At 40.0% G+C, this 25,234-nt stretch overlaps 1 protein-coding gene across 1 annotated transcript in view; it reads right to left on the minus strand.

Annotated features, from left to right (window-relative positions):
• The window catches only part of MAPK9 (mitogen-activated protein kinase 9), a 67,362-nt gene that overhangs the window by 27,609 nt on the left and 14,519 nt on the right, over positions 1–25,234 (minus strand). The window contains exons 4-10 of the mRNA XM_054976931.1: positions 24,002–24,060; positions 20,685–20,823; positions 15,817–15,982; positions 14,256–14,327; positions 9,379–9,561; positions 8,183–8,307; positions 118–181 (exon numbers count right to left, since the gene is read on the minus strand). Coding sequence (XP_054832906.1) covers positions 118–181; positions 8,183–8,307; positions 9,379–9,561; positions 14,256–14,327; positions 15,817–15,982; positions 20,685–20,823; positions 24,002–24,060 — 808 coding nt within the window. The remainder of the gene's footprint in view (positions 1–117; positions 182–8,182; positions 8,308–9,378; positions 9,562–14,255; positions 14,328–15,816; positions 15,983–20,684; positions 20,824–24,001; positions 24,061–25,234) is intronic.

Below are 25,234 nucleotides of genomic sequence, written 5' to 3' on the forward strand. Positions count from 1 at the left end.
GTCTTTTCTTGATAGTTTGGTGTTGTTTTTGACATAGTAAACAGCTTTGAGTCCACATGGGGTGGAGAAACGCTGGCTAAAGGTATCCTCATAAAGAGTATCATACAGTTTTATTACCTTTCCATTCTTCAATGGCATGCTCCCTTTCTTCCAACTGTGCATCGTAGATCTGAGGTGGTGGCTATAGAAAAAATGTTTGAGAATATAGTTTTTCTACTTCAACATGAATAAGATAAAATTCAACATAAACAGAAGTGTTAAGGGATACTGAGTAAACTAGAGGAACATTGCTTTTGGAAATATGCTTTTGCAAATTCCACTAAAAAGAAGGGGAGCTTCTGTTCTTCACAACTTTCCCTCTTACTACATTTCTAGAGTCATCATGTAACATTTCTTTTTATTTCATTATTAGTTTTTAAAGAAACCTGAACTGAGAATGGCTTGGATCCAGCAGTGTACAAGTGGAAACATAAACTTAGTGAAGTTCTGCTCACACAAGATCTTCTGTCATACCCAGCACCTTCCTCCATACACAATGCCCTGCAGAAGGTCTTACACAAGCAGAAACACAAGTGAGGATACAAGTAAGTCCAACTCAGTGCAAGTGGCTGCAGGTGGAATTTCTGCATGTTATTTTAAAGTTTCATGTTTATGCTCTCTCTAAATCAGCTTTCAAAGAACCATTCAAATTGTTTCATAGATTGTAATTATTCTAGCATATATGCATAACTGGACATAACTGTATATGAGGAAAAATTCCAAGTAGCTATGTTAATCTCTGCTACGGTTATCTCTAGGGCTGAATTACTGCAATACTCTTTATATGGGGTGGCCCTTAAAGACAATTTAGAAACTTCAATTAGTGTAAAATACATCTGTCCATCTTTCATCAAAGACAAACTGATTTTAGATTATGATGCCTGTTCTCAAAAGAATTGACTGACAATTGCTTTCTGGGCTAAAACCAAGACACTGGTTCTTATGTGTAAAGCCCTTCATGAACTATGACCTACACAGCTGAAGGACTGCCTTTCTATATGAACCCATGCACCAGTAGTACTACTTGTGGAGGATCCTAGCAGGTCCATGGGTCAGGGGGAGCTTATCCAGGGTCCACCTGCCAAAACAAATGGTAGTTTGCCACCAGGTTTCCTTCTAAGTCCTGGTACTGATGTGGAAACTAGACCTCAGGCCTGACTGGACTGTATACTTGGGAGACAGCAAGCTGAGTCCCAACCCAAAGTTACAAAAGATAGCACAGGCCAAATGGCCCTAGACACTGAATTCAAATTGAAGCTACTGAACCAAAAATACATCACAAAGAAGTAAAATATAATTGATTTAGTAAGAGGTGAAAAAAAATGATTAAGGTAGAAAGTGTACATAAAAGGAAGGGTAAAACAGGGAGGCAGACTAATTTGAACTTCCTGTTTTCCAGTAGGTGTCACTCTTCCCTTCAGTTTGGTGACTGAAAGCCATAAAGAGCTTAGAACTATAAGTAAAATCAAAAAGAGTCCAGTAGCACCTTTAAGACTAACCAATTTTATTTTAGCATAAGCTTTCGAGAATCAAGTTCTCTTTGTCAGATGCCTGATATAAGTAAAGAACATTTACATGCAAGATCATAACAAGAACAGATTAACCTGGAAGAACAGGAAGTATTGTGAACAGGTAAGAGGTAATGTTGAAGTTGAAGATGACTCTGAGAGGGGCAATATGTCCCCCTGTCCTCAGAGGAGAAGGACCTTTCACAGTAAATATCCAATGATCCGTTCTCCCTCTGAGGCAGAGGACATCTTGAGATGGGACCTCCCATAGCAGTGTCCTATTCTTTGGATGGGTCATTGTTGTCTGGTTGTAAGATGTGCGTAATACTCTTCTGTCAAACACTGCATTAGCTGAATCCTAAGTGTTCAGCTTATCATGTTTAGCAAAAGTAGATACAGATGACCAAGTAGCTGCTTTGCAAACCACTTTGACTGTAGCATGTCTGGCAATGCTGCTCTGGTTGCAGCACTTCGTATTGAGTGAGCAGTAATCCCAGCTGGTATGTCTAGGGTTTTGTTTTTTTTAAAAAAAAAACTGTGTGCTTCTATGACGGTTTTAGAGTATGTCTTACGTCTAGAGTATGTCATGTTTCTCTTTTAGGATGAAAAGTAGTTGGGTAACTGATAGTAGACATAATTCCTGTGATCTGTGGAAGGGACAGATCACTTTCGGTATGAAGGTATGATCTGTTTGCAGGACCACTTTGACCTTATGTAAGATACATAGCTCAGGCTAATGGGCAAGGCATCTGGTTCCAATACCCTTCCTGCAGACATAACTGCGGTAAGGAACAAAGTTTTCATCCTCAGCCTCTTAAGAGGAATTTCCATGATAGGCTCGAAGGGATATCTGATAAGAGCAGACAGAGCTGTATGCAATTTCCAAGTTGGAAATCAGTAAACCTGTGGCAGATCCTTCAGAGTATCGCACTCGAAGGAGCTACATATATGGGGTGTCTGGATGGATGTAGCCCCCAGTAGTGTGGCAGCACTGCTATTAAGACTGTGGCCTGGCATCTTAATGTTGACGCTCTGAGACTGCTTGCATGTCTGACCTGCAGGAAGGATAGAATGGATTTGGTCTTGGGTTTCAGGACCATAACCTTTTTATTTATTTATTTATTGCACCTCCTGTTTGTCGACTGTCTCCTAGAAGCCAGATGCGTGTCGATTACTTCTTGAGAATAGCCTGGTTGGGAGAAGAAGTCCCACTTACTCACCATGCAGTTTGTTGAACTGGGCCTTGCTGGAGCATATCCATTGATATTGAAGGGTGAGTGGTGGAAGTATTGACAGCTGTTGAAGAATGGAAAACCACAGGTGCCAGGACCAGTAGGATCCTACCACTATGATTTCTACTTTTTGTTTTCTAATCTTCCCGATTGGAATGGGTGGAAGGCAAATAGCAGAACATGTGGTCCTTGACACGTCGACATGTTGATTACTTTGGCTTCTGGATGAAAGCATCTAGCGAAATATGTGTCCACTTAATTGGTAAAAGCATTGTCTGTTCTTATTAGAACATGTTAAGTCTTTGTAGTAGGGTTATATAAATTGCCCAGAGCTCCAGTAGGTTGACAGGTGATCTCGTCTTGCTGCTGGACCATTGACTTTGCACCAGTGAATCTTCTATTGCTGGTCCCCATACGGCCAGACTTGTGTCTGTGGTCACCTGTTGCTTGTTTCAATACTGGACTGCAGTATTGCTTTCCTTGCAGAAGGCTGGCCATTCTTGCCTGCTATACGAGACTGAGGGGTGTTTTGTTTTTTTTTACGGGGACCCAAATAGAAAGATCTTTTTTTTTGTTAACATGCTTTATTAGTTTTAATTCCAAATCAACCTACAAACAGATCAAACCAAGACTTACAGGATTAATGCATATTTATACAATATATTACACTCCATCTCTACAGTTCAATTGTATTTGTGTAGTCTTTTCCTTACTGTTAGCCTATGATTTCTATAAGTCTACTTTGTTTAGTTTTGATAATCATTTTCTTTTCTTGCTATTTTGGGTCCTATCTTCCCAAACTATAATTAAATTCTTATTTTGTATTTTAATTCAATCCACCTATAAAAGGGGATCCATCTTTGTTTCCCATCGTGTCTGTTTTTTTCTTTTATTAATTCTGTTAGTGTATCCAATTCTGCAGTCTCCAAATTTTTTTCTATCAGTTCTTCTTTTGTTGGTGTATCTGTGTTCTTCCAGTGCCTGGCATATACTATTCTTGCTGCTGTTATTATATGAAGTATCAAATATCTAGTTTCCCTATGCATCCCTTCTGGTATAATATTCAGTAGAAGCATTTCAGGTTTAAAGGGTATAGTGCCTCTTGCAATAGTGCCTCTTGCCTAGTGCCTCTTGCAATAGTTCATGTATCATTTCCCAATATTTCATTGCCTTTTTACACAACCACCAAGTATGAAAGAATGTACCTGTTTTACCTTTACATTCCCAACACTTGTTGGACGTTTCTGGATACATTTTTGCTAATTTTTTCCTGTGTCACATACCACCTGTAGAACATTTTGTATAAGTTTTCTTTAAATGTGGCTGATTTTGTTATTTTAATATTTGTCTTCTATATCTGTAGCCATTGTTCTAGATCTATACTATACCCCAAGTTTTACTCCCACTTTACCATGTAGTCTTTTACTATTTCATCTTCTATTTTCAATTGTTTTATATAAGAGTAAGGAGAGCCCTGTGGTGCAGAGTGGTAAGCTGCAGTAGTCCAAGCTCTGCTCACGACCTGAGTTCGATCCCAGCGGAAGCTGAGTTCAGGTAGCTGGCTCAAGTTTGACTCAGCCTTCCATCCTTCTGAGGTCGGTAAAATGAGTACCCAGTTTCCTGGGGGTTAAGTGTAGATGACTGGGGAAGACAATGGCAAACCACCCCGTAAAAAGTCTGCCAAGAAAACGTCGTGGTGTGACGTCCCCCCATGGGTCAGTAATGACTCGGTGCTTGCACAGGGGACTACCTTTACCTTTACATAAGAGTCAAGTTTTTAAATTAAATTTTCATTTGTTTCCAATAACAATTTGTCAAAGGGACAGTGTTCCATGTCGAATCCTTGTGATTTGTCTTTGGCAAGTCTGGATTCAATTTGCACTCTTAACCACCAGCCTATATTCATATCCTGTTCTTTTAATTCTTCTGTTGATTTTAGCTTTCCATCAACGCCTAAAAGTTGTTCATAGGTATTCCTATTTTAATAGGTTTGGCTGAGTAAATGCTTCCACTGGCGATACCCATTTTGGATTTTTTGTATATATTTGAGATTTTATTTTTTCCCAGACTGCCATCAAGGATTTCTTATTACATAGTCCTTAAAGTATTTGTGTATATCCGTTTTTGATATCAAAGGAAAGCGTGCCATCCCAACTTAAGATCATGCCCTTCTTACTTTAAAAGTCTTGTGTTTTGTATTAGAATCCATTCTCATATCCATACCAGCACGAAAGCATTATAATACATTTCCCAGTCTGGCAAGGCACAACCTGCTTTCTCCTTAAGATTCTGTAGTGCTTTAAAAATAGAAAGATCTTTCTTGTTCGTAATTTGTAGTTGTAAGGGACTCAGTAGTCACTGTAAGTGTCTTGTATGTAGTTAACCCTACTGAATGGCGTCGATACTTGGAATCCGTAGACCTATCAACGAGTACCTGGCTTTGATGATTACTTGTGGAGTGACTGAAAAGTAATTATCTGAACTGTAGATGGGGGGCCCCTGCATAGAAAAGGGAGGACTATTCTCTGCTCAGAAAGAATTGGATTGTGAAGTAAGGTAGTCCCCTGGTGTAGTTTGGCTCTTGAGATCCAGGAACAACAGAAGCCTTGAGCCAAACTTGGGACCCTCTGAATGCAAGGCAAGTGGTCCACCACTGAGCCTCCGGTCCTCCATAGCAGGGATTCTGTGATGGATCTCATTGTCTCCAATCTGAGTTTATCAGTTTGATAAACTTGTTGATATATTTTAAGTCTAGTATCGCCCTCCAATCTCTGCTCTTTTTTGGCACTGAAGAATATGGAGTATACTCCTTTTCCCCTGTCTCAGGGGAGTGAAGGCATGAGAAAAGCAGGGTTGCACTTGCCTGTGACAAGAGTGTTGTCTACCTGGACTGAAGGATTCAGAATGAAGTCACAGCAACAGTCACTATGAAACACACAGATAACCGAAGAAATAAACTGAACTCACAACTTACAGAAAATAAATGTTAGTTCTTAAGAAGCCAGTGGGCTTTTATCTTTTCCTACAAAGATGCAATCTGCTATTAGAAATGTTCAATGGCCTCAATTCGTAACACTTTGGCCCATGCTCTTATGTCCCAGGATAGTGTCAAACGCGTTTCATGCTCCCTTCAAGGGGATGGTAGAAAGGTCATAATAATCTGTTGACCTGTCTCTTCCTTCAGTGCACAGACAATGAATTTGGCAATCTCTTCTCATAGTTAACTAATCAAGTTTAGGAGATCCAGGGATAGTATCACAGTGACTGACCCGGTTGGATTACTCATGAGTAGACCTTCATCATTCGTGCTGGACCCTGGGGCTGTTGTTATTATCGGTTCACCAGATCATTTGGCTGGCTCTCATTGGGTCCTGCACCCATTTACTGGCTTTTCGGATGTGGGAAACCACTCTGGAGCCACCTCCCATTAGTAAGGTTGCCAGCTTTGGCGAAGCCAGAAATGGCTGCTGTGTAAAACTGTCATCTTCCTCTGCCCTGCATTAAAGGCTAGCCATTTCCTCTCTCACGAAAGAGGATAATCAAGAGGAAGCCCTGTAGTCCTCCACTGCTCTGTGTTGGATCCAGCTATTTCTTCCCTCACCATCTACCTGTCTCAAAGCACCTATGAAGTCAGTGGACACAGCCAAAGAAGCCAGACTCATGGTCTGTTGACTGGCAGAGATTGGTGGTGAAGATGACTGTTGCACCTCCGAGTGAGCCATTTTGGCCTTGAATGTTCTGTGCCACTTGGATTGATCGACAAATGCAGCTGGAGGCACTTTGTGATCTTCTCTCTTCTGTGTATAAACTGGAGCTGCACCATCTAGGCTCTGTGTAGCTACTGCGCTATCTGAGGCCATCCATGCACCAGCTAGGCCATGAGTGGCTGAGGCACTACCTCTGGGGAAAAGCGTTGGCTAGGCCATAAGGAGCTGCCGTGCTATCAGAGGCCACCCGTGTAGCTAGGCCATGAGTGGCTGCTATGCTGCCTCTGAGTGCCTGTAGTGCTATGATGCCTCTTTTAGACATGCTTCAGAATCTTCATGGCATCTGGCTTTGAAGTAGGACGGAAGTGGGTAGGCCTAGCCACCTTGAGATCTGGTCCGCTTTCCGTCCCCAGATCAACAGGTGTGGCTCACCCTCTGACAAGAAGATGTCTGTCATTGTGGTCTCCATGCGGGCGTGAGGTGATCTGGATGCTGGAGTTCTAAAATGGCCACCGCTACGGCTGAAGAGAGAGGGAAAGGACAAGGAGATGAATGCAGAAAGGTTTTTCCCACGGCTTAACCTCACTGCATGGAGGAGTGTAGGAGGAGGAAAAATTAGGAGCCAGCCGCAGCCGAGAAAGAGGCAAGAAGAATAAGAGGCTTCCCTGAGGAAGGTCAGAAAGGAAGGATGGGAGGGTAATGGCCACAACTGAAAAGAGCAGGAAATTTTTTAAGGAGAACTTCCTGCGGCTACCTGCACTGCTGGGGGTGAGGGGTGGGGAGAGAAGGCAGGTATGGGACTGCTGGAGAAGAAAGTTGTTAGTGTTGAAAGGCAGAAAGAAGGAAACGTATACAGTAGTTTGAGGCAGAAGCCTAAGACACTGCTCTCCCTGTCAAGGCAGAAACAAAACTGAAGGGAAGAGTGATACCTACTGGAAGACAGGAAATCCAAATTAGTCCTGCCTCCCTGAACAGAGAGTGGGGAATCACCCATCTCAAGATGTTCTCTGCTTCAGAGGGAGAACAGGCCTGTTCACCACTCTACTCTCATCAGTTCCCACCATTAGAACTGTAAGATCAGTCAAGGCTCATCACAGGTTTCTTCTGCCACTGCCTCACTTTATGGAATGGTTTACCAGATGTAATGAAGAAGGCACCATCATTACCATGTCCCTCACACAAATCCACTCCTCATACTAGGCCTCTCTTTGTCCACTCTTCTGTAATTTTCTGGATAAATATGAGGAAAATGATATTTCCCCCCACTGCATCTAAGTGAGCTCAGCCTAACGAGCTCATGCTGTAAAAATGTTGTTCGTCTTAAAGTTAACACTGGACTTTCATTTTGCATTGCTATAACAGGCTAACACAGCAACCTTTTGGAACCATAATTATCAGCCATTGGGAGACTACTTAAGGAAGTACTCAAAGGGATTTTTTTTAAGGAGGAAGGCAGAATTTATACTTTAGTATGCTCAAAGTTTGATGAGGTTTTTTGAAAATTTATGGAGCTTGTTACTTTATATGAAGGTTAGCCGTAATTTTTTTTAAGTTGTCTGTTTTTACTATATACTTATACACATCTAGTTTCACAAGTTACTTTGAGATTGTTAAAGTAAGGCAAGATAGAAATATTTAAAATAAAATATTATATTAGTTTCCCATCAAGACAAGTAATAATTCTCAACAAACTTACTGCTTCGGCTTCAGCAGGATCATACCAAACTGTGATATAGGGATGTCGCAAAGCTTCATCTACTGAAATTCGTTTATCTGGATCTACCACTAGCATTTTTGATAGCAAATCTCTAGCTTGACTTGCTAAAAAACAAAGTGGAGAAAGATGCAACGACAGCTAAAGTCTTGAAACACAGAGACAAGGTACAAAACATGGATTAATTAGGAAGATCTAGTATAATTAAGAAATCTAAGCTAATACAAGTGAGAATATCTTGGAAATATCACTATACCAAATAATCACAAATCTAATACCAACAACAAGCATAATATAATAATACAGGATCTTCTTACTATATGTTCACACAATAAAATGGCATACAAAGATGTAATATCAAACCAGAAAGATGTGATTTTCAGTATCACAGGGTTTCCACAGAAGTATGGTGACTGGTTTGTTTTAACCTTAACAACTCATAATTAACCAGCTTTTGAAGTCTAAGACCTTCAGATACATATTATTCTACTAGTATAAACCACTATTTATGTCACTGGAGTGTCTTCCATATCAATAGCTTTATTCAATCACTACTACCACCATCACTATCCATTAAAGCTAAGGCATAAATACTACCACTCAGATGCTATCACACTCTTTCCACACAGGTTATTTGCCCTGAGTTCACTGCTGTTGGAAGCCAGTATTTTTTTTTCCTGCTCACCACTCAGCATTGTGAGGCATGTACACCTTCTGGGGTTTCCTTGTCCCTGCAGTAGCCATTTTCTTCCTCAGATACCAGGGGTTTTGAGGTTTTTTAAAAATCAGCAATTGATTATCAATTCAATATGACTATCAATTCAATAAGGTGAAAGGCATATCTCCCACCACTGTCAGAGGACCGGGGCAAAGAAGCTGTGGGGAAACCTGCATGTGGAAGCCCCACTTCTATGCTGGATCAGCAGTCACAGCTGCAATCAGGAAACCACAAAAGCTCATCCTCCTGTGGGAAACACCTAAAACAAGAGTGAGCATTTTCAATATATACAGGTTACTTGTATGGTAACCTCCACTCTTGTAACTTGAAGCAGAAAAGGCCTTTACAACGTAAGCAACATCTGCCTAACAACTATAAGAAGCTGGCAAATATATTTTCATACTACACACACTTTAAGAGAACAGATATTTAAAACAATGACTTACAAATTAAATCTTACTTTTTAGTTTGTCACGATCAGATTCTGAAGGAAATATCCAGTCTGGGAAGAGTTCTTCAAATTTGATACCTGGATATTTTGGCCTGTTTTCTACATAGTTGCGCACAGTAGGCTGTAGTTTTTTCATGAAGTCTGCTGAAGGTGTACCTAATTGTTCAATAACCTTATTCCACTGGTCAATGTCTGTAAAATCTTGTTTAGGAAAATAAACTTTCTTCCAAATCTGTGTAGTACAAAGATTTGGAATTCTGCACTGCAGAGGGCAGTCTTAACATACAGAAGGTCTTTAAAATGGTTTCAGAAAGATTAAGGAAAGTTCTCAGATTAATTGCCTTTATTTCATTAAAACATACTAAAGCACATACTGGGAACTCAATTCTTCCTTGAGCAAGAAAATTTGGAATTGAGCTTCATGTATGGTAAAGTTAGACACAGCACTTTGTGGCATACTTAAAAGCACCCAAAAGTTAAACATTTACAGAGTTCATTGATAAAAATTAATTAAGAATGAGAATATCTCAAGAGTTATTTATAAGATATGGACAAGATGAAGGTTCAAACCAACACACACACACACGGAATATAGCACATTATCATTAATGATGAAACAAGGAGGCAGCATTTGTCACCTGTGATTATGTTCCATTTGGTGGCTATGTAGACCAACATCCCGGAACGTATTTGCACAGTCCACAGCAGTAGGATGCACTGTGTTGGACTGAAGTGTGAGGTCTCATCACAAAGCTGCATAGATTTACTTCTAATGCCACTTACTGGAAAGCAGAGTTTAATGCCCTTCATGCTTGGTTACCTTTTGCTGTTTGATCACAATCAAAAAGGACTTTCCTATGAAGGAGAAGGGCCATATGAAAAATGACAAAGAGCTAACTGAAAAAACATTTACGTGGAAGTTGCTTGTTTCTCCTCTGAGCAGTTCTGTATTTTCTAAGTCTGGCAATGCAAACAATTACTGCTGGAAAGCCTTAGAATGCCTTCACTAAAACTGCCAGAGCACAGTCTAAAGTTGAAGAGGCCATCAAAATGACAGAAAAAAGTAAAAAGATATGACCACCAGCCTGAACAAGGAACTTGGAAATGTCAGTTATCCTGCCTATCCTTTTTATTTACCATCTTAAAATTGTGGTAAGTTTAGAATTAGAGTTGATGATGTTTTACCTCAATTTTATTTTCTGTTGCTCAGATGTTGCTTGCTAGTCTTTTGTGGCTCAATTCTATGTTGTTTTCTTTTTGTAACCAATAACTCCTTATATAATTAAGGATTTTTTCTTTTCTTTGTAATTGGCATTTCGTGCACAAATATAAAGCCACAACTTGGTTCATACTTACAAAGATACCCAGGGAAAGCAAGGAGCTGCTTCTCAAAGTTTAATTTCCAAGGTTCCCTACTTCCAGATTGGTACAGAAATGATTTCCGCTTTGGAAAAAAGTATCCTAAGAGACTGCAATAAGGGATCTGAGGTCCTGATGATCAGACAAATGCCCTGCTAACTAATAACCTCGTGATGGCAACAGAGAGTACTCTTAGATATGCTGTGAAAAAAACTTAAGAGGAGAATGCTTCACCATGGTCTAGCAGCCAGAGACCTGGGCCAGCTGAACAAATTTCAAATTCCCCGTAGCAGAACAGGTACCTGTGAGAATTGTTTTATCACAGGATGTACTTGAAGTGAACCCTTAACATTAATAGTGTATACAGAGAGAGTAAACTTAATTATAAATTGTGTTCCGTTAAAGTACAAAGTGCCAAATCTAAATACCTGGGGACTGGTTTTCACTGGTGTGGTAGTTCTTGAAACTTATTCTTGGGTCTGCTAATATTTAACTTCTAACTAACTTTCCCAGAACTGAACAAGTTGTCAGAGTCATCCCCCCTCCATGGCCAGATAAAGCACTTGCAATCTCTTCAAGGTAGCTTTTCAAGAAACTGAAGACAGATTTCTTTCTGAATCAGTTAAGGATCATTTCATAGCAGGAACAGGGACAGCTGAAGCAATCAACAGTAGTCTTTTCCCCTTAGATCAAGCTTACTAAGCAATTAAGTGGACAATGTCAATTCAGAGAAGTACATGCTTTGCTACCATTACCCTGGGGCAACCCCTACACTTTCCTTATCTAGTAGGACAAATGTGACATGATTAAGGCAGAGACTACTTAAAATTGGAAATTCCACCCCACACAAACAGCAATTTTAAAATATAAATTGTTGAGCCATCTGTAGAATGTGAATTCTTCTGTCACAACAGCAAGTTAAACAGTCTGCAATATTGTTCTTCCTACGTATTAGCCCAATCAACAAGTTTTTAAAAAAATATCTACTCCATTTATACCCTGCTTTTCCCCCCCAAAGGGGACTCACAGCAGCTTACATTTTTCTCCTTTCCTCCATTTTATCCTTACAATACTGTGAGGTAGGTTAGGCTGAATGTGTGTGACTGGACCAAGGTCACTCAGTGAGCTTTGATTGCACAATGAAGATTCGAACCTGGGTCTCCCAGATTCTAGTCTAACACATTAACCACTACACCATGCTGCTGTAAAATTGTGTCAAACTCAGTAAAATGAGATGCTTTTAACTGTGCATGCAGGAAACTTGAAAAGGAAGGCCACTTATGACAAGGTTATTTAGTGCTGCTTGCATAAGCACCAGCACCATCCAACTGGCTGCATCTACTGTACTGCTAGAGGACCTGCAGATCTAGGACTACACAAGAGTCCACAATCAAGTATATACACTTAAAATTTCCTATTTAAGAATTCTGAAATTAGGTTCAACTCTGCCACTGATAACTTCTTAAGGATTGCTGTGATCAACTGTTCTATATAACTAGGAATTAGAGATTGCTTAGTTATTACTTGCATAATCAAAAGCATTCAGACTGGAACGATAATTGTTATAACAAAATGTGCAAATGCTAAATAGTACACGTGAAGACAACTTCAGACACCCTAACCCCCCCCCCCCCAATAATGGAGGGAAAGCAGCTTGGTATAGCCTGATCTTGGAAGCTAAGCAGAGTTGGTGGTTGGATGGGCAACCACCAAGGAAGACTCTGCAGAGGAAAGCAATGGCAAGCCACCTCTGCTTCCCAGCTGCTTAAAAGGCCCTTGCTGGGGTTGCCAATGCCATGAGTCGGCTGTGACTTGATGGTACATACATGCACACATGTAAGAACTTTATATTTGCACAGAAACATATTATACTGAAGAATCCTTTCAATTTATATTCAAAAGAAATCTTATTAGACGAGGAATCTGGCTGATGCAATTTAAGAATTTTTGGTGCAAGCCTTATATTGCACCACTGCATTGCTGTAACTTAAAAATAAAACTTTCAGCTTCTGCTGTCAGGTGTCACAATGATCCCCTACATACAGAATGATCCTTTCAGAAAAAGGATAATTGCTTGTGAATACAAGCTTCTGTATGTTTAGAAATCCCTGGACTGAACCTAATGAAATTTAAGACAAAAGAAAAACTGTTGTTGCCCCACAACCTGCTTGCATGGCACCCACTAACTGATGCCCTGGATAACTGTCTAGCCATCTTGAATAGTAAATGGAACAAATTCCAAAATATTTAGGAGAAACTTCTATTCATATGCCCTCTCTAATCTGTTTGACATTATATGCAAATAAAAAAACTGGAACCAGTTCTTACACCTAACATCCTCCTAAACCTATAAAGCTCTCTGCCACTTCTTGCTTTTAAAACCAAGTAATAAACAGAGAGTAAAATGATTGCTCAGTAAGGGAAGAATATGGTTTTCAGGTAAAGCCACAGATAAGCCAGGGGAAATACAAAGGTCTGGATCCCACCTTAAATTTCTTCCTGTGCAAGGGAGAGGAGTGGGTTTTGCTGCCTCCCCAGGAACATTTCCCCAACAGGCAGGTTCCAAACCAACGTATGAACAAGAGACATCTCACACATGTTTCACCTTCTCTGGTCATTTATGAAGGATAATGATATATGTGGAAATCTATAAGTTGTTTCCTCATAAGAGAGATGTGCGACCAACCCTGGAGTACCATAGATCTGTTATTCAATAATACAAGTGAATGAGCAAAGAAAGAAATAGCCATTAGACTGGTGGAACTCAAGCAAAAATCAAATACTGCACAAAGATTTAAAAGCATGGGGGGAAATCCCTTGATTTTTATGTGAGAAACACTGCATGCATGAGAACAGCAATAATGGAAAACTAGTGTTAGCATGCAACTAAGTGGAGACATACATACATGAAGAATTGTGTTAGGTTGGTCATAAGGCATTTGAGGGTAAAATAATACATGTGGGAGAAAATTGAAAAATGAAAATCAAGCTTATTTTACTACTTGTGTTATTAAGTTAACACATGATCAACCATTATTTCATGAAATCAACCACTACGAATTATATTTTTCTAACCTGCATGCCTCCACTATCCACTTGAAGATAAACAGGGTAAGAACTGACAAACCATTGTTTTGAGCCTATTTCCATTATGCAGAGAAATGCAACAACAACAACAACAAAAGTCAAACATTATAAAGTTTGATCATTAATTTTCTGTTAAATTTTCATTTTAAACTGTAAGCTAATAATTGCAACTAAGTTAAGGAAATTTGCAGCATCATTTTAAGACTGCAAACTGATGGTTCCTAAAAATAATTCTTTATGTTCAAAAAGTGATGTTAAAGGAAGAGAATAAAAGTTGAAGTGCTTGCTTAATATCACAAATTTAAAACACGACTGGTAGGTCCATTCAAGAAAGAGCAGTATTATGTAGCGGGCACGGGATTAGCATCTTTTAAACCCACAAGTAAAATAGCTCTTTGGTGACTGTGAATTAGGATTCAAAGATTATTAGGGAAGGATACGATCAGTGCCTTGGAATATCACACAACCTTTCACCAATTCTCCCATGATGCAACCAACTGACCAGATATCAACTGAAAGTAAAAGTGATATGATAAAATTATGAAGTGTCATGAAGAAAAGTGAAAAACAAAAAAGATACTTACATTCAGACACAGCAATGAGGAAAATGAAACTGCTAATATGTGTTTTTAAAACAATATTAACAGCTTTTAACCTGCATCTAATAACAAAAGACTAGTGCTGAAAATACTGCAGCATCCTCTAATAGGCCCTCCAGTTCTTCAATATTTTCTTTAATCCTATTCTTAACCATTTGTACATTGTGCTCTTTGAAAGCACTGTGAAGGATACAATCTCTTCCCGGGAACAGGACCTTATGGAGGACCATTTCAGCCATTATGCACCCAACAGACCAGATATCCACTTTCAAATGTTAAGTGTGATAGGGACAAAAATTAAAGATTTGCAATTGCATTTTAATATTGTAAACACACACAGAACATTTAATGCTTAACAGGATAAACTAGTCATTTAGAATAATCTAGGTGAAAAATTTAGCACAGATTTCATTATAAAGACTTCTATAATCTATGGGCCCAATCCTAACAAAACTACGTTAAATTAAAATTAACGAGATTAAGGCTGCAATTCTAAGTACACTTCCCTGAGAATAAGTCCCACTGAATAAAATGGGATTTACTTAGGATTGCCTGTTAATTAGGCAGGATTAATTTCTCCCACTGATTTCAATGGGAGTTAACTGCAATAACTTCCTCTGCATTGCATCTGACGAAGAGAACTGTGGTTCTTGAAAGCTTATGCTACAATAAAGTTGGTTAGTCTTAAAGGAGCTACTGGACTCTTTACTATTTTGTGACTACAGACTAACATGGCTAACTCCTCTGGATCTACTTCTCTGCATTAGGCCTGTATTGATAGAATAGTTGTTTTGTGTTCTACAAGAATTCTTATTCCAAGCCTCATTCTTTGGGTAACTGTACAATGTTAAAAAAAATCTGTCATCATGAAAGACAACTTGGAGAACTGGTTTTTACTGTATCTACAAATTTGATGGGGGCAGTATTTTATTTATTAATTTAAACTATTTATCTGCTGCCTTTCCACCCAAAATACGGACTCCAAGGCACTGAACAACAGATAATTAAAGCACTGAAATAACATTTATTTACAGAGTAGTACTTTGCTGCATTCACTGAGGGTGCTGTTCAATGACTACCAGCATTCCTGCCTCCCATAACACCTCTCAACGATTACTGCTAGAGCATGTGGGCTTCCTACATCTTTGTTGATGATTGTCATCAGCGACTGAGTACTACCTGCAGTCGTATTCATTGGTTGCACCTCCCACTATAAGAAGAGATTCAAAAATAAACCAATTCTCCAAATTGCCATTCAGCAACATTACCTCAGACAATTACTCCACAGTGGCAGTCATGCTCCAATATGGTAAGCCTACCAAAATGAGCATTATAATACACACAGTAAGACAATCATGTAACCCACAAACAAGTGTGACAGAATTTCCAGACTGTAACTTACCATTCTCTTTGTATCCCATGCCAAGAATAACCTCTGGTGCTCTGTAATACCGTGTTACTACATATGGAGTCATCATGAAATTAGTACAAGCTGTCCTTGCAAGTCCAAAGTCAAGAATTTTGAGGGTACAATCAGATTTAACTACTATATTGCTGGGTTTTAAATCCTAAAAAATAAAGTGTAGCAATTAATGCAAATACAAAAATCATCACAGGTTATTATTCTATAAACTTCTTTGAGATATACTTAAGTGAAAAGACTATAATGTAATTAATATACCCAAGATTGTATTTAAAAATAAATATCTAATTAGATGTACTATTAACACCCTTGAAAGCAAATTGATGGTTTGTAGTTTAAATATACAGTTTAAATATATCAGCACCCCCTTTCTTGGGAACATGAAGTTGTATACTGCATATTAGGGGTGTGAGCTTCGGGGATCCAATTCAGGTCAAATACCCAAATCGGGCCCGATCAGGAAAGCTTCAGGATTTCCAAATACTGAAGCAAAGCTTTCTGAAGCATTTGTAATGCTTCGGGAAGTTTCAGGGCTTCTGTGGATTAAGTTTAAAGGGCCCTTTCTCAAGCGGCAGGGCCCTTTAAACTTACCCATTTCCCACCCTTACCTCACCACTCCCCACCCCCACTTACTGCTGGAGGAGGCAGCCTCCCTCCTGCCCGCTGGCCCTCCAGCGGCAGCCCTCTCTGCCGGCAAGCTACGCCGGCCACAGCAACAATGGCAGGGAAGGCCCTCTTTGCCAGCCAGTTGGCCAGCATGGCGTTGGGCTGCTCCAGCCTTCCGCCTGACCAGGTAAGTGGGGTGAGGGGTGGGGTTTAAAGGTGGGGGTGGGAGTTTAAGGGTAGTGGTGGGCTTCCCCCCTTCCCCGTCACTTCAGTATGCTCCAAATCTTTCTGGAGCATACCAAAGCGACGTGGAAACCCGAATCTGAAGCAGCATGCTGCTTCAGATTTCGAGGCTTTTTCTGAAGCTTTTCTGAAACCCGAATATTTTTTGGGTGCACACCCCTACCGCATATAGTGGGAGAAAAAATCCTTAAAGCTAGAAACTGACAAATGCATACTTTCTGGATATGTGTGGACACATGCACTCAGCATTCTTTACCTCCCCTCCCACAAGTGATGGCACTGGCACTGGCACTGAGTACATCCATATGCTTTTAGATGGGAATAGCAAGATCACTAAAATTTGTAATTCCTGGTTTGCAAATGAACCTCAGCAATTTCTTGTTGATTCTGATTTGGATACTAGTTGTGACCACTTTGCTTGATTTCTTTGCTGATAAAGTCTTTCTCGGTCTTATAAAATTTCATTTAGATGCCTGTTTGAAGCAGATCCTGTGTTGGGGTTATCAGCTTCAACCTCTTGCCAGGATCTTATGGTTGGTTCCTCTGATCGATGTTGACACAAGCTTGTTCATCCTAGGTATTAAAAAGCATACTAAAAGAAAGTTGTAATTCCTTTGGTGAGATCATTGATAGGTTTCTCTGAAAAAAGGGTGTTTCTTTCACAGCTAAAAGAAGTTGTAATTAGTCCTCTTCCTTAAAATAAAATCATCTTTGGAAAAAACTTGTTTGGGTAAGGTGGTTCAGGAGGTAGTGGCACAGCAACTGCAGGCATTTCTGGATGAATCATTTGCCCTTGGACCTATTTCAATCTGGCCTCACACTTGGATCCAGGACTGAAACAGCACTATTGGCCTTAGTTGATAATCTCCAGCTACAACTAGATAAGAGTAATCTATCACTGTTAATACCATATCTATCAGAAGCACCCGATATGATCAATTGCAGTATTTTGATGGACTAAATGTAATCAATGTTTGGGATAAAGGCATTCCCCATCGGTTTTATTGTTTCCTGTCAGAAAATAGTTTCCACAGAGAAGGCAGAGTCAGCTAGTTGGAATCTGACACAAGACTCCATTTTATTCCCAGTGCTCTTTGATTATTACATTAAACCTTTTGCCAAGACCATCAAGAGCTTTGGATTGGACAGTCATCACCAAGTGGATGACACCCAGCTTTACATGTTAATTAAGCTCAGAGCTGTGATGATAGTCCACAGCCAGTGTCATGAGCCTGTGGTCAAATGGCAGAGGGCAAACAAGCTGAAATTTAATACAGGTAAGACACAGGTGATGCTGGCTGGGATGGTAGAGTGTTTGGCTGGTACAGATTTACCAGCCGTAGATGGGGTTAACCTTTCTTTAGTACAAGTAAGGAGCTTGGGAGTGCTTTTGGACCTGGCTGTGTTGATGGATAAACAGGTTGGTAACGCTGCTAAGAGTACCTTCTTTTGATTACATCTAACTCATATGCCACCCCCTTTATTTAGACACTATTGATAGCCTAGCGTTCTCATACTTACCGAGCCACATCTGCCACCACACTCCCAGACACCAGCTGCACTCTTTAGACAGCCTTCTCATTCTGGTGCCTTCTCTCAGGACAGCCAGGTTGCAGACTTTCTCTGTGACAGGGCCAGTCCTTTGCAGTGGCTTTCCAGAGTGAATGCAGAGGGCATTTTTATCCAGGAAGGCATACAGAATGCGCTTGTTTTAAAGGGCAGATGGTAAAGAGTTACTTGTTTTGGCAGACCTGGTTGCATTATTTCTATCCTGAGTGTGATTGTTATATTGTGTTTTGAGCGTTTTCATCTTGTTGTTCTATTACGTTCCTTGTGTTTTAGGAGATAAGGTAGCATAAATATTTTAAATAAATAAATACATGAAGCAAGCACTGAATTCTATCCCTCTTGCATTTTTATCTTGCCCTTACTACAGAGAGCTCAGGGCAGCATACATGGCTACCCCCTACTCTATCTTCATAACAACAGTATGGGATAACAGTTTGCACCCTCATCTTAGTCCAGGATGCAAGTTCCCATACTAAACTGATTCTTATTCTCTGGCATGCAATTTAATGAGAACTGGAGAACAACTTTTCCCACCTAGCTACTTTCTACTTACATTGGTGCTGCCTGGCAAGAAATGTTTGTAAGGAAAAGAGAGGTCTCTCAGACAGAACTGGCACAGTAGGGTTTGGAGTTTATTTACTTACTTTATTTATACCCCATTTTTCTCCCCAACGTGAACCCAAAGAAGCTTACATAATTCTCTTCTACTTCATTTTATCCCCATAACCATTCTTTCAGGTAGGTTAGGCGGAGAGTGTATGACTAGCCCAAGGTCACCTAGCAAGGTTTGATGGAAAAGTGGGGCTCTGAACCTGGTTCTCCCAGATTCTAGTCTCACACACTAGCTACTACACCATGCTGGAGTGGAAGAAATGAAACTTCCCTTCCTCCAGTACCAGGGCACAGTTTCCATCAAGGTAAGGGGATCTGAGGGGAGGTTTCAGATTCCTTTGCACTTGTGAAATTATCTAAAACATGGCAAGATTTTTAACAGGCTTGGAGCAAAGTGAACTATTTTACAGATTTTGTTTTGGAGAATAGTTCAATTTTTCCAAGCCCAATTATGAAATGGGGGGTGCACAGGAAGATTGCCCATTTGTGAGTAGAAGGGAGGAATGGCTGAACTTAGTTCAGGAGGCCCCTCTCCTCAACTCCTGCTGATCAAGAAGCTGTAAAAAGTTTCTTTTCTCTAGCCCTGGCCACAACGTGATATGGTGAGACGCACTGAAATTTCTGAAACACTGGCAGCATGCACTATGTCAATAGTATATTTTTTCTTAGCTAATTTCTCCAAGGGGGGAAATCATGAAGAAAACAGAGCAACTCTGGAAACAGTCCACAGTTCATATCTGTCCTTTTCTTACTCCCCTCAAATTCCCCATTATTCTCTACCCCATTGTCTAGCTCTATCCCATTGTCTAGCTCAAAGAACTTTTCTCATGTCTCAAAGCTTATCTTAACAGCGCCGCAGTGTTTTCCTGGCTTAGTGACATCTACGCACAGTATTGAGCCCCGTGCTGCAAATAGATCCATGGCTGTCATGTTGCTTATCACATCCTTAAAAGACCAGGAGCAGCAGAATACTATCTTAGTAACAAGTTTTCTGTAACTCACCTGCAGACTACTGCCACACACCCTTGTAGGCGCAGGCAAGTGACTAAAACTAAGCATCAGACTGAGATCTCAAAACAACAACATTCGATTTATATACCGCCCTTCAGGATGACTTAACACCCGCTCAGAGTGGTTTAGAAAGTATGTTATTATCCCCACAACAAAACACCCTGTGTGATGGGGGGGGGGGGGCGCTGAGAGAGCTCCTAAAAGCTGTGACTGACCCAAGGTCACCCAGCTGGCTTCAAGTGGAGGAGTGAGGAATCAAACCTGGTTCTCCAGATAAGAGTCCTGCACTCTTAACCACTACACCAAACTGGCTCTACTTAAGACTGTTCTTTCTGAACAGTAATTCTGTATAGTGATAAGTATGGGAGGGTTGCACTTAAAATAATGGTATTTATTGTTATAACTTGTACATTTCATTTCTTCTTCACCCACCATTAACAAGACAAAAGATTCCCCAGTAACAATAGGAAGAACCAATATTTATTAATGGTTATTAAAAGTGGTGACAAAGATGGTATGAAATTTATGCTGCTTGCAAGATTATGCAGATTATCTACTAGGTCAATGTTAGAGACAGAGCCTTATGCCTTAACTGTTACTATTCTTAACTTGCAGTACAATACTAAGCAGAGTTACTCCAGTCCAAGCCCACTGATTTCAATGGCTTAGACCAGAGAAACTCTGTTTAGGATTGCACTGTAAGTTTCATGTACAGTTGGTTATGAATGAAGTAAATAGTAAAAGGCAAAAATTCTTAACTATGAAAGAGGGAAATGATTAAATGTGATTTTTATAACACTACCTACTCTGTGGATGATACCAGCTGAATGAAGATGTTTGATTCCACATAACATCTGGTACAAAAGGTAGGACATTCGTTCATGATCCAGCTCCATATGAATAACTTGGCACAAATTAGCATCCATTAGTTCCATAACCAAGTACCTGAAACATTTTTTAAAAAAAATATATTGTTGTTTTGCTGTGATTTGCATAAACATTTGCAGTCCAATATGCTAGGAACATTTTCTTCTGTACAATGAATGGAGGTGAAGAAGATCACAACTATACTTATATACAACTATCTTGCAAAGCAGGTAATTCCAATGTATTAGGTCCATGGACAGGAACTATATGTTATTCTGTTGGGTACTGTTCTTATGTAGAAATGTGCCTATTATGGAGTTTCCACATTGCTAAACATGCCATGTAAATTAGCTATGTTTTGTTTCAGAAAGATTTCATCTCTATGCTTGGCTTTAAGCTAGTTTTTTCAAATTTTTTGCTAACATACCCTACTGTATCTCTTTCACTGAACGTCCTGTTGTTCAGTATTATACTTGGCTCAGTGACAGTCTTCGCTGTTGATTATATTGTGTTTTCACTTGCACTGTGTAACCCACCTTCGATCTCAGTGAGAAAGGCAGACTATTATTAATAACAATAATAAGGCAAAATTTTGTGAAATAACGTAAGAAAAAAACCTTTTCAGAATTTGAATTAAAATTACAACATACATTTGAATACAAGTTGATTATATAGTCTTCCACTATTCACAGACACACATTATAGAAAAGTAGGTTAATTTGGTTCTGTACAACAGGCAAGCTTGAGAGTCTGTTTCACTGACAATGTATTTCATTTTAAGTAAAAGTTCCATTAAGACAATTAATTTACAGCTCTTTAATAGTAGTCTACTCACAGTTTAAAGATCAGCAAGTTCAATATCTGAACAATGTATAGGAAGCCTATAGAGGAGACCTATATTCAACAATCAGAGGTCCCCAATCTTTCTGAGCTTGCAGGAACATTTGGAATTCTGACAGTGTGGTGGGTACAGATATAAAATGGCTGCCACAAAATGGCTGCTACAGCTTTACCATCAGTCACACAGTGATGGTCCTTGTGCTGTGGAAGCAGCTTCTGCCAAAGCAATGTTTTTAAAAATCTACACAGTCAATCAAATCACCAATGACCAATCAGAAGCCATGCTTGGCAAAATCACCCCTGTCCCCACCCACTTTCTACACATTTGGCAGACACCAGGAAAGGTGTTGGTGGGTGCAACGGTGCCCATGGTCTCCACACTGCAGACCCCTATAATACATAATCTTGTCAGCAAGGATCTCCCACTTAAGTCAACAGACAAAACGTTCACTGACTTTAAAAGGTTGGTTTGCATGAAATCTAAAAGGTTATCTGTTTTTACTTATTGGTTTAACTGCTCTTTTTGAAAAGGGAAACCTACCAATAAAAAAACCAGTTGAGTGGTCAGTAAGCCGACATTTAACAAATTTAAAAGAAAGGAGTCTTGTTTTTCACATTTTTCATATGATCTTGACTCAAGTGGATTTCTCCAGAAAATGCTATACTGTATATCTAACTCCAAATCAGGCTGTAATGAAATGGTTACCAGGGGTAAAATGAGTGCCAGTTGCTGTTAATCTGTCTTTAAAGAAAGGGGAGGAAATGTTCCCCCTAAGGTCTGATGGGCTGTAGAGCCAGGGAGAGGCCTGCAGGAGTCTTGGTGTGGGACGCCCTTCCTGGACTACAACTCCCAGCTGCCCCAGGCCAAGAAAGTGCGGGGAAAAATAAGGGGTGGAGCCTGAAGAGAGACTCAGCCTGGGAGGAAGCAGAAAGGAAATAAAAGGGAGTCACCTTCTTGGTTGAAGAAGGAGAGGCTTCTGCTGCTGGGTGAAACCCGGGTGCCTGGGCCCTAAATGTGCAGGGCCTGGGAGGCAGCAGAAAGGAAATAAAGGTGAACCTTCCCTCAGACCACCACCCCCTTAAGGTAGAGTAGGGAACAGTGTGGTAGGGAAAGCAGACAGCGGTTCTCTTCAGTTTGATTTTCTGCCCTATGAGTTCTGAACAGGGGGGTCTACCCCTATGTGTTGTGCCTTTACCTGCTTTGTATATAGTGCTCTGTATATAGTTAATAAATTATACTTTTTTGAATATAAAGAACCTTGTGGTGCTCTGACTACATAAGCTCCCCCACTTGGCACGCTACAGGAAGGGAGGGAGCCCAGGAGAAACTGATCAGGCCAGACCTTGGTGGGTTGCCAATTCTCCACGGCCCACCCAAAGATTGGGGAATTCACTTCCCAGTAGGGAAATTCAGCCGGAGGCGTCTCACTGCCCCTCAGTCAGGCAGTGTACAAATCAGTGAGTGGTGGCAGCGACGAAGAGAGTGAGCCACGCCCACCAGGGACGGTGGGAGGTGGATAGCGGGGCTAGCAGGCCATTGACGGCGGCTCAGTTGCCCGGACTGAGAGCCAGCGCCCGTTCCGCCACACAGGCCACAGACTGTGAATTACTAGATCTGCAAAATGGATGAGATTTCTCTACAAATCTTAAATAAGTTCCAAGTTTGCAGAAAAATCTGAAATCTTAAAAAAAAATACACTGGGGAATTAAAGCTGCTTAAAATAATAGAGACAATGCCTGTAGCTTTAAGAAAAGCATGCCCACTGAACTGTTGTGATTTTGGCAGTTCCTAAGCAGCCATAGCCGTATTCCTGAACCATCCAAGCCTTGGTCAGTGTAAAGCAAAGCTATGGGTAGGGAATGCAGGGTTGAATTTGGAAGTACAAAACAGCCCTGGAAAGGGTCCCACCTTCCTCTCCTGTCATGTCCCTGATGCAGGAGGAATCACCGGAAACGGGCCCAATAGTCTCCTTGGAACTGGGCCCAGCCTAGCGGCCACTGTTCAACCCAATCTAACTTTTCCCAGAGAGAGGTTTCCATGAGGAGGGAAAGCTAAACACGGGAGCAGATAAACACAGGTTGCTAGGTGGGTAGGAAGAAAAGAAGAAAGCAGGGAAAAGGGAGACACTATGAGAGTTGCCAGAGTAGAAAAAAAGGAACTAGTGTAGGAGGGGACACAGGGAAAAATGCAATGGCTCAGCCCTTGTGGGTCACCCGCTTAAATTTAAGTCTAAGTTTCATTTTCCGGACACAGCATATACAGTGTTCAATCCTAAAATCTTGTGTGTGTTATGTGCCGTTAAGTCGCCTCTGACCTATGGTGACCCTATTAATGAAAGACCTCCAAAATGTCCTATGATTAACAGACTTGTTCAAATGGGTATTTATCAAGAAAACTCAATAAACAAAAACTTACACATCTTGAAATTCTTCTAATGACTTCTGTGGTGTGAATACATTTAACAGACTAATTATCTGTAAAATCAGAAGAAAAACAAATCATGATATTCACCACAAATACTTGCAGAAACATCCCTAGAATGCAGGGATGCAGAAACATCCCTAGAATGTACACAAGATTTTTTTCACAGACCTTATATCTTAAGTACACTAGCAATTTCAACAAATAATGACTTTAACATCATAATCCTTCCTTAACTATTTTGGGACAAATGTACTCTCCCAAACCTCCAGTGTTTGCATGGTTTTACTTATTTCTCAATAACTGGAGATTAACAGTGCAAAGCTATGCAGCTTGAGCCCACTGAAATCAATAGGCTGAGAATAAAGTGATGTTGTACAGGGATTGTGCTTAGGAACTCAGAGAGACAGATAAATCAGAATGATTTATCAAAAAGCCAGAACTTCACTAATGATCAGTGAAAGGAAGCACAAGTTTTGGTATACAGCTGATTCTTTCATAAGGAAGTAATGCCGTGCTGTTCCAGTAATCTAACAAAGAGATCATGTTGTTGCACCAATATAGATAAAAGCACATGACAATAATCAATACTGAGCAATACTAGGCCAAGCACTTGTATTCTAAATGGACGTTCAGAGTTTGCATGAACTGTCTGTGTGTTTTTTTCTATGTGTTAGGTAATTCTAACAGGTGTGCTTTAATCTTTTGACAGTTAATTAAAATACTGGACTCTATCGAGATTAATGTTCCTCTATCAGAGATTCAACCAATAGTGATCTCTCAACTTAACTTTTTCTGACACCTCTCAGAGATTTATAGTTTTGTTTTGCAAGTTTGAGTATAACAATTTTTTACTAATTGGAAGGTTGTACAATAGAAATTATGAATATTCAGTGAAGCATCAGACCAATTATCGTTTGTTTGTGCTATCAGGTGAATAGACCTTAAATATTTGCATTTGATGACTTATAAAATTGCAAACTCAGATAGAATGGCAGAGCTCTGACGGAAGAAATCTCTTGAGAGAATTTAGGTGAGAACTTATTTTTACCTATGCATTTCATAGAAACTTTGATTATATTAAACTTGGAATTTATTAGGAAATGTTAGCAAACTTATTTCTTATTGCCCTTCTGTGTTCTGTTTTTATAGGATTTATATTAATAACCATTTATATTTTGATTACTTGCTTCATTAAAAAACTACAGTGTATTTTCAATAAGTGAA

The sequence above is a fragment of the Eublepharis macularius genome, chromosome 4 (genome assembly GCF_028583425.1).
Source record: "Eublepharis macularius isolate TG4126 chromosome 4, MPM_Emac_v1.0, whole genome shotgun sequence".
NCBI classification, from domain to species: Eukaryota; Metazoa; Chordata; class Lepidosauria; order Squamata; family Eublepharidae; genus Eublepharis; species Eublepharis macularius.